The 10,164-nt window shown below is 40.8% G+C and overlaps 1 protein-coding gene across 2 annotated transcripts in view; it reads right to left on the bottom strand.

Annotated features, from left to right (window-relative positions):
• Nucleotides 1–3,409: 3,409 nt before the first annotated feature.
• Nucleotides 3,410–10,164, bottom strand: part of ncapg (non-SMC condensin I complex, subunit G) — a 7,766-nt gene continuing 1,011 nt past the window's right edge. For both annotated transcript variants that reach the window (XM_008316926.2, XM_008316927.2), the window contains exons 4-22: nt 9,851–10,081; nt 9,545–9,690; nt 9,338–9,422; nt 9,038–9,230; nt 8,798–8,947; nt 7,548–7,688; nt 7,208–7,331; nt 6,838–6,927; nt 6,531–6,719; nt 6,334–6,444; nt 5,978–6,097; nt 5,638–5,877; nt 5,282–5,463; nt 4,994–5,159; nt 4,415–4,582; nt 4,144–4,267; nt 3,965–4,012; nt 3,763–3,829; nt 3,410–3,670 (exon numbers count right to left, since the gene is read on the bottom strand). In XM_008316926.2, the coding sequence (XP_008315148.1) occupies nt 3,556–3,670; nt 3,763–3,829; nt 3,965–4,012; nt 4,144–4,267; nt 4,415–4,582; nt 4,994–5,159; nt 5,282–5,463; nt 5,638–5,877; nt 5,978–6,097; nt 6,334–6,444; nt 6,531–6,719; nt 6,838–6,927; nt 7,208–7,331; nt 7,548–7,688; nt 8,798–8,947; nt 9,038–9,230; nt 9,338–9,422; nt 9,545–9,690; nt 9,851–10,081 (2,690 nt within the window). In that variant the 3' untranslated portion in view covers nt 3,410–3,555. The remainder of the gene's footprint in view (nt 3,671–3,762; nt 3,830–3,964; nt 4,013–4,143; nt 4,268–4,414; nt 4,583–4,993; nt 5,160–5,281; nt 5,464–5,637; nt 5,878–5,977; nt 6,098–6,333; nt 6,445–6,530; nt 6,720–6,837; nt 6,928–7,207; nt 7,332–7,547; nt 7,689–8,797; nt 8,948–9,037; nt 9,231–9,337; nt 9,423–9,544; nt 9,691–9,850; nt 10,082–10,164) is intronic.

The following is a 10,164-nucleotide window of genomic DNA, read 5'->3' as shown; positions in this document are numbered from 1 at the left end:
TGGAAAAAACAAGTCCAAAAAGAAGGACTTCCTCCAGAGAACTGACAGGTTCTGCACTTGAATCGGTCGCCGAGCAGGATGCCGTGTCCCCGAGGCGGCGGAAAGGCAAACACAAAAGTCCAGAGAGTTTATCTACTGATACAGCACAACCACCACCAGCGAAAAAGTTGAGACAATCACGAATAAGGAGTTTCACTGGGCCAAAATGGTGTGACTTTGTTGTTGGTAATTAACTTGCTTTTTCTTTTTTTTTTTGTATATTCCAAGACACGTTCATTTATGAAAGCTCAGTCGCTTTTTTTGACAGAAAACTAGCTGCAACTTGAGGCCTCCTCCTTCCCACAAAGGGGACTGTGGTTGAACGCGGTGCCTTTTTGACATTGATCCGACTGTGTGGACTGACCCGTCCACTGTGGTTCAGTCTTACAACTCAGCATTTATGTAGCAGTCTAACTTAAAGAAAGCCTGATGTTGCACTATTTTGTTTTTATCCATGTGTGCAGAATGCTAAGTTTTTTTTACTCTCGTCGACAGGTTTAGTCAGTATCACTTTAATGGGACTGCATTGAGCTAGTGCCTGCCCCCATACACACCCCACATCCCAATGTTTTAATCTAAACCCAACACTTTAAAGAAGAATTAATTAAAAAATGATCTCACTTAAATTAATTTTTGTAATAACCCTCAGCAATTGTGCTTTTATTTAAAGGTGAATTTATGTAGATTACTTTTTGAGTTTCTTATTTAATATTCTTTTTCTCTATTTTAGGTTTAAAAAACGTAAGATTCTGTGTTGACAGTACACATCCCTGACCAAAAGTATACTTTGAATGAAGGATTTTCTTTCTTTTTTTTTACAGACCCCAAACATTTAAGTTAAGTGAACTTTTTATCCCAACTCTTTTTTTCCAAACTGAGAACATTTACTGTTGTACAGTTTTATTAGATTTTCTCTTGCACTGTTTTCTTTCAGTTAGCACTTCAATGTTTTTTAATGTGACCCCAGTCTGTAAATGTGTTGTTCTGCTTTTTTACGGACATGTACATGGTTTCTGTTAACATTTTCCCGAGATGGTGGTTGTACAACGAACACAGCGGACAAATATCTGTTTAAAATACTTTGACAGCAGCAATTATCAGATTCCCAGAAACAGACCTGATCGCCGAATGTCTTTGAATCCTTTCACCTAAATAACCATCTAAACCATTTCAGTAATTGAAAAAAAACAAAACGATTGAATATTTATTCGAGGGCAAACTTGTTATTGAGTTATCTAGTCATGGGCCGTAGCCAGACGTTCGATGGCAGAAAGTGGCCACTGAGCCAGGACTTGGACACCACTCTAGTGTGACTCCTGGCATTTCACATGTACACCTCCCTTCTATAGCATTAAAAGCATCTTATGATTGTGCCAGACTTTGCACTATATCATCACAGATTGTTAATCCCACTACACAGAAACTTTCCCGACATATTTTGCACGTCCCACCACCACCACCACCGCCGCCACCACCCGTCTGTCAACAAAGAGATTATTACTAGCGGTGCAATACGAATCCAGATAATTTATCAGTATGTAGAAATTATTTAATCGCTGACAGATGAATGGATGTAAACTCAGCCTGGGCAGTCACTCCTTCACTCCTTCTATGACCTTTTTCTCTAAACTCAGCCTTAACCACCACTTTTATTTATTCCTCTTAAGGAAACAGAAAAAATTAAAACTTTGTTAATACATTTCTGCAATTTAAAAAAAAACAACAAAAAAAAACTAAAAGGTTCCCGTCAAGCTCTTTTGTAACCTGACGACTACCTCACCTGAGGCTTGGGCCACGCTGGGCCGACTGTTCTCTGGCTCGTCGTGTCAGAGACAAGGCCAGAGTTGATCATTATTAAACACTAATCTTGGATCCTTTTCATGTTAAACCCGTGGTGTCTGATTGTTGATCGAAACTTAAACCTGTAGTGTGTATTGTGTGCCCGACTACATTTGTGTGTCTGTCACTATGGTTGCCATTTCAACAGGAGGACAGCGAGAGGGGCTCAGTCTTGGGAGGACTAACCCTCTGTTGAAGAACCTGGTGCTAAACATGTGTTGTGGTTTTTTGTTTTTTGCTGTGTTTTTATACTGTTCAGAACAGTCATCTGTCATTGGAACAATAAAGGGTTTGTTTTTTTAACTATGAGAGCGCGTCATGTCTTGTTGTCAGCTGCTGGGTTATCTTTAGCAGACAGGAAGTTTAAAAAAAAAAAAACTATCAGAGAGACCAATAGTAACAGCCAGGGTGTGGATGGGAAAGAATTAATGACATAATTTCCTGTGATGCCACTGTGCTGTTTTGCTAATAGTTTGAATCCCTTTTCTAATTACACGTACTCTCCTACTCCTAAAGTATTTTACTTTGCACACATACGTTTTTTTAAATACAAAGGACAAAGACAACGTCTGCAAGATTTGCAGTTGCCACTAGGTGGCGTTAGTGTAATTGTGATTAACGTCAAATGTCTTCAGAACGGGTCTCGTATTAATAAATCATGGTAAAGATAAGTAACGTGTTTAAAGTCATTTCAGAAAAAGGGCAACAGGATCGATGTTGATTTAGTTTAAGACGCAGTTTGGCTTTAAACGCACTCTTATATCAAGTATTAAAACAGTACTGAATAAAGTTATTTCATGACAGTATTGTGGACTCAACTTAATAACCCTTTCAGTAAGCTTGGCCAAGTCAGTTTTAAGCCCAAATTGTTAATACATAATTTGATTATTTTAATTTAAATTATTTAAATAAAGGCAAATATTCACCCAAAAATACCTACAGCTGCATATCAGTAAATTGGAATGTCAACAGTTAATTCATTGACTTCACTAATTCTGTTCAAGAAGTGAAATGTTTTTGTTACAGATTCATTTTTTGAATGGACTTGGTCTTACCTTTCTCTCGAGGCTGCTGTCGTCCCTGTTGTTTTTTAGGCTTTTCTCTTTTACACCTTTTTTTTCCATCCACCCTGTGAACAGCCAGCTTCTTCAGCAACGACCTTTTTGTCTTTCCTTGTGCAGGGTAACAATGACTGACTGTCCAGGTGTAGTCTACTGAACCAGTCAGGAAACCTCTGCAGGTGTTTTACATTTATCTGATAATTAAACACAGTTTGAAAAACTAAACCTTTTCAAAATAATTTTATTTCATTATAATAATTAAATATTCTAAAATAGCAAATGTATGGGGTTAATTGGATATAAAATACTTGAAATATATTAATCTGTTTAATTAATAATAATTAAAAAATAATTTTCACAAAAAAGCTTTACACCCACTTTTATTTTGACAGTCTTACTGTGTTTGTCTTTTTCCTGTTTGTCTTTACTGTGTTTATACCAAACAAAAAACCTCAAACACTGGCCGTATAGTTTTTTTTAAAACAAAAATCTTTATTAATGTTTGAAATCTAAATGACAGGACATGACAAGGTTTTTACAACATTTATATTTAAGAAAGAATAAGATATATTTAAATGAAGCACCTATAACTGGTCCAAAGAAATGCTGTTTTCGTTCACGACACATTTGATTCCTTGTTAATGAGTGTGTTCAGATCCAGCTTTGTTTTCTCCAGAGCTGCAGTTTTAGCTCTGCGTGACGGACGCACCACTGGAACGTTTTCTCCATCACTGCAGCAGAAACAAAAATGTGATGTCATTCAGTATGAAACTGAATGACAGCGACGGCCGTCACACACAGATGAGTTCGTCTGAAGACCCACCTCTCCTCTGAAGACGCCGTCTTGCTGCTCGTCTTTTTTCCTTTAGCTGTGCACACTTTCCTCTGACCTGTGCACAAACACTCAGGTTACGTCACGGTGCTGAGTCAACAGCTTTTTCTTCTGTAGACTAGAAGAGTTCTAAAAATACAACAGTGCTATCAATGTCTACGGTTGTGGAGGAGGAACACAGACGCTGCCTTACCTCTTTTACCTCTCTTTGCTGACTTACAAAGATCTTCTGTTGCAGCCTCTGTGGAAACAGGGCAGAGAGAACAGTGATTGGCCGACACCAAGAAGGTGGGAGAGACACACCTGAATCCACTGATCAACACTAAGACAACACTTGGACAATAAAAGGCGGCCGGAATCTAAGTTCTCTACCATCAGTGTTGAAGTCCACTGGCTGTAAAGCACTGGCACTGAGGAGTTCAGTCTGTTCTTTTGAGTCCACCAGTTGATTCATCATCTTTTCTAGAGACCGGAGACAAACGCGATCTCTAACCTCCTGAAAAATTGAGAGAAGGAAAAAAAAAAAAAAAGGAGATGTAAACTGAATGACCAAGAGCTTTACAAAATAAAAGTCTAGTTCGTTCACTTATCTCTGCAGATTTATACACATGGTCTGTGTTCTTTTGTTCTCAAGACTTGCTACCTCTAAAAGCTGCTGCAGCAGCGTCTGCAGGTCTTTCTTGACCGTATCATCTGTGCTCAGCTCCAGGTTGCTTAAGGTCTTGGCATAGAGACGGATCTCGGGGGCCGTGGGGTCCTTCAGCATCTCCCCACACAGACGCACCGCCAAATAGTCATGGACGAAAACCTCCTAGAGATTCACATCCAACAGGTTTAATCAGTTTCTCCTGCTGACAAGTGTGGCTGCGGACATGAACCTGTTTTACATTAATGGACAGTGTGTGTGTGTGTGTGTGAACAGATGGTTTCTGTAATCTAAGATTACAAATCTGGGAATAGAAGGCTAATCTGATCTACAGCATCATGTGCTGTTAATTACTCTGTCTTTGTCGTTACGTGGCCGCAATTTTCTACTACAGCCTGTAAGAGAAGTAGCTCCTCCTCTAGTATTTCATCTAGTGTCTACTCCTAATATCTTAGCTTAAAAAACCCCAGGTTTACTGTGTGAAGACTGAGGAGAGAGTCCGTCTAAAACCCTGAGGCCTCAACTAACCTGTAAAGACAACAGCGTTTGACCAGTGCAGGTGTACCAGTCTCTCACCTCTGTGTTAGTGGAGGGTTTAATGAGGACACTTGGTCGAGTCAGCTCCACCATCAGCTCCACCACACTGTTAGCGTCCACCTCAGCGAGTGGAGAGGTAGACGGGGCGTTCAGCAGCGTCCTCAGAGTGGGGAGGAAACTCTCCTCCACGACTTCCTGGTGGACCCTGGTAAATCACAGACACAGTCTTAAATGTTACTACAGACCATCAGGGCAGGATGTTCATTATGTTCAGTTCACATTAATAAAAGCACACTATAAGGTTGTGCTCTTCTTAAGCAGTGAGACCTGCTCTCTCGGGCGTAGAGTTGGAAGAAGACGCCAAGGCAGTGTCGTAGGCGCGTGTCGTCCTCTGTGACAGGGTTGTACCACAGCAACACCAGGCGGGAGAAAATCTTGGCGCTGGAGATGCGGCCGGTGTACATGAGTTTGGCGAGACCCTCTGCTGTTTCTGTCCGCAACTCAGATACCTGGAGGAAAGATCATTCAGGATCTGAAAGAATTCTGACACCTTGAAACAGCGGTAATTTAAACACGTGGATGTTCAACCAGGGCGTTTAAGGAACCATAACTAGTCGACAACAACTTTCCTTTTAAAGTCGCTTCAAGCATCTTTTTTTGTTACAAGGTGTAGGAGCGCTCACCTCACTGTCCAGGAACTCATACAGCATCACCAGGACACTTTGTGCCGTGTCCTCTGGTGCATCCGTCTTCCCCTCGGCCACAGGTGTCGTGTCCTCCTCCTGCCGGTCAGGTGACCGAGGGGGCGGAGTCGTCTGAGTGGCTGCCGTTTCGGAGAGCAGCTGGAAACCAAACAGCAGCAGCAGGTCGACGATGGCCCGAAGAGCACTGATGCGGATCTTTACTTCATCCAGCTGTGCAATCTGGAACACAGGATCACAATGGTCGGACTAAAGGCCAGAAAAAAAGGTTCTAACCCAGTCCATTCCAACCTGGACCGGTCTACAAATGAAGCATGTTTACCTGTAGCAGCAGGACCATGTGGGTTTTAGCCAGTTCTTTGCTGTGCAGAGTACATGTTCCCAGACACACCACCGCCATGTTACGGACCCCAGGATGAGCATTAGCGATACTGGGCAGAACCTGGCAGAGAAGCAGTGTTTAATTAACGTTGACATGGAACAACAAAAACAAACTGACATCTTAGAAGAATCTGTAAATGATAACGAAGATACAATACCATGATCAACAAGAAGACTAAAATATATAATAAATAAAACAATTGTAGCTGATTTGTTTTGAACCTGATGATTGATGTAATTAGATGTGATGTAATTAGACAGTAGTGAGAAATACTGAAAGATGTGGTTGTTGTGTACCAGTGAGGACATTAAGGCACTTATGGTTGGACCAATGCGAGTCTTGATGTTCATCTGCTTCAGCAGCTCAGCACACATTGTTAAACATCTCAATAGAGTCTCTGGGTCATTCTGAAAGAGAGAAGGGGAAAAAAAGGAGTCCAGAAAGCTGCTATTGAAACAAACACACTTCATGTGCATCCAGTGAGGCTTTCAACCTTCTCAGTGTGGGTTTCTTTGTCGGCCGGCTGATTGCTCTCTGCAATTTCCTGTAGGATCTGGTTCCTGCGGTTCTCCAGCTCCATCATGGAGTCCTTCAGTTCTGCAGCACGACTGAAGTCCTGAGCAGTGATGTAGTCCTCTAGGGTTTGTTTGGCCTCCATGATTTGCACCTTTACCTCAGCGAGCTGAAGGAGAGGGAAGAACACGGTCATTTCTAAAGCCATAATTAAAATAAAAGCATTTCTGTGTCGACGTAAAATGGAACTACGTCTGACTCCGTTGGTTGTAAAAGATTTTACGCACCTGGACCTGCTGCCTCCGACTCATGTTCTCATCCACTGGCTGAACGGTGTCCATGATGGGCTCCCGGACATCTGAGATGACTTCTGCCACCTGTGGATCAGGGAGTCACATTAGACATCAGTCTCTTAAATGATTATTTATTATTAATGGACAGCTGGTAACCAAATTAAATTGCATACAAACCAAAATAACTAACTTCACCTTTTAGAAATACCTTTATATTTTACAAACGATGCAACAAATAATTATTGTTTATTATATATTAGTTGGTGGTTATCGCTTGCTGTTACCTCACAGACCAACACCCACTCTGACATCACCACCACTGTTGTACCATTGTACATGTGGAACAGTGGAAGAAACAACTTACAGTCTGAATGCGTCTGTTGTCGTCAAGGACAAGATTGAGGAGTTTCTCAGTGAGTGATGAAACAAAAGAGGAGGGCGTCTGTGGAAGAGCCAACATCTCCTGAAGAACAGCCAGCACGCGCTTCCTGCAGAAACCAAAAAAAGAAAGAAAATGAACCAACACTATGAATATTTACATGTTAATTATTAATAAAAAAATTGATACAGTACTATAGAATATTGATTCAGTATTAGGAAATAAAATATCATAAAATGGATACAGTACTATAAAATATCGATTCAGTATTAGGAAATAAAATATCATAATATTTCAATGAATCAATATTTTCTTTCACCCCTACCTGCCGCCCTCTTCATTTGTATCCAGACATCCAATGAGATGGATGAGGTGCTGAGAGATAAACTCCTTGGTCATGACCAGCTCCAGATGGTTGAAGTCGGCCCTGTGTTCCTCTGACAGCACAGGAACTGTCTTCAGGTATCTGGAACAATCACAGATCACAGTCAGACAGCGGCTGTGTCTTTCACTGAAGCTATCAGTGCTGGCACAGACAAAACTGAGCGTAATGTCAGCAGCAGTACCACAAGGATATATTAAAAATGCACTGCGGCAGGAAATCAATCTCTATGGTATTTCTACACACAAGCAGTCACCACACGCACACACACAACCTTGTTAGTTCCAAGCATCACACTGGCTAAACTTTGCACACCTCCATTTCATCATTTATGGTAGAAATAAACAACATACATCAAAGTGTGCTGCTTTAGTAATGCCAATAGATGATAACGATTTTAAAGACAACCTCAAAAGAAACATTAAAGTAAAGCAACGCACAGAGAGGATTGTGGGTAAGTCCTTGGGTTTTTATCTACAAACATCCTGTGTTGGCTCAACATCAAAACTCACTAAAATTAGACACTATCAAAATTAGAAAACAATGTGAAGCAGCAGCATTGGATATGAGTGCGACCATGATAAATGCTTTTTTACAGGTAAGCTTTAGCAAACACTTCAACACTAAGTGAATAAATAATAGCCCAGGGGACCCGAAGAAGCAAAACCACCAGTAGAGATTATTTCACCTGTTGAACAGTAATGGGAATCAATGTCATTGTGTGGTTAGGCTATTAATTAGCCACATTGTCTTAGCAGTTACATAAGCCTGGTGTTAACCACACAGTTACCTACACACAGAGCTCCTCAGACCATATCTTCAGACAACTGCAGGTACAATGGCCATTAGAGTCTCATGTTAATTCACCTGTTAAAATCCTGACCCATATAAAATTAGAGAAAGTAGACTTCCTGGTTTTTTTTTTAATACCTGTGTACTAAGCATGGCAAAACAAATAAAAACAGAATTGTAATTTACATATGTTAGAAACAGGTAATGAAACAAGTATGATAAATTGCATCAATATTGAATATTATAATGTGGCACCAGCTGCAGTCAGGGAATTTATTCAACAGTTTAGTGATGCAGATGCAACATGGCAAGTCTTAAAAATAACTTTTAGCTTTCTCACTTCACTAAGCTAACATATATTTGACAGTTAACAGCAAATAAAGTCAAACTCTTGGCCTCACCCGTGGAGATAGTCAGCGTAGGTGGCAGCATCTGCTAAAACCTGCTCCAGCATTTCTTCACCTTCATCTCCTTTATTCTTGAAGAACTCACACAAAGCTCTCCAGTAAAGCACATTCTCACAGGTCAGAGACTCCACTGGGATCAGTTTCCTGTTAAACGGCATCCATATTAAATATTATACACAGATATTACATTAGTTATGACACAGAATTGATATAACATTTGGTAGCACGGTGTACCTTGAGTCCAGCTGCAGTCCGTCCTGCAGCAGTTGTTCAGGAGTTTGTCCATTGAAGATGGCCGTCAGTGTGTCCAGAGCTGTTTGGGCACAGTTTTCAACATCCAGCTTGTGGAGCAACTCTATAATGTTACCGTCCAACAGCTGCAGCCAAGCAGGCAAGAGGCGAGAGCAAACCACCTCCTTCACCACTTCTGCAATCCACACAGACAACGATGTACATTGAAAGTGAAATTATAATTTCATAATGTTTTTAGTAATAAAAAATGTTTAAATATTAGTGTATAACACAAAAAATTACTTGAAGCATCCTGGAGTCCCTGCTGCAGCAAACTGACCCTTTGGGCAATGGTCAGAGCTTTGATGTGAACCTTTTCTGCTATTACCTTACAACCAAAAACATTTGAAATTCATTAATAGAATCTTTTAACCAAGTAAGGGCAGTTTCTGAAGTGTACATCTTCTAAAGATGTGTGAATTTCCTTTTATAGATTGATCAGTGGCTAACCTGATAAGCTAACTTGCGGACATTCTCTTTGATGTCTCTGGTACGCTTCAGTACTTTTGGGAGAGTCCGTGGTGACATTGCAATGCAGGACAGGACGGCACGTCGCACTTCGGCGTTGGAGTCATTGTCCAGAATTAACATGTAGGCTGAAAAGAGTAAAAAAACAAAAAAGTAAGAGAAACATAACATCATGAGACAAAACAACACAGACCTTGTTTATTAATATACTTATTTGATGTGTCAAAGGTTTAAAGACTCAGCTTAACACATGTGTTATGTTGTAAAGCTTGAAGGAGAAAAGACTACCATTAATGGTGGGGCAGTCGGGATCTCGTGGTTGCTGCAGACGAGTCATAGCCAAAGAAGCCTGAATCCTCACATTGGGGAATTTGTCAGTGACGCGGACCAGCATGGCTTGATGGATGCGATCAAAGAGGTCATCATCAATCTGGGCGTTCTCTGCCATACTGCCCAGCAACTTGTTGATCAGCTGACACACTCGGAAACGCACTGCGTGGCTATTGGCTTTGTGAGACTATAAAAAAAGTCAAACTTGTGAGTTATGATTCAGGAAAACAGGAGAAAACATTTATATGTGGGGTAAGTCTTGACAGGACAGC

This window comes from Cynoglossus semilaevis, chromosome 9 (assembly GCF_000523025.1).
Source record: "Cynoglossus semilaevis isolate Cse_v1.0 chromosome 9, Cse_v1.0, whole genome shotgun sequence".
NCBI lineage: Eukaryota > Metazoa > Chordata > Actinopteri > Pleuronectiformes > Cynoglossidae > Cynoglossus > Cynoglossus semilaevis.
The sequence above is the reverse complement of the archived record's forward strand: the minus strand, read 5'-3'. Positions and strand labels throughout refer to the sequence as shown.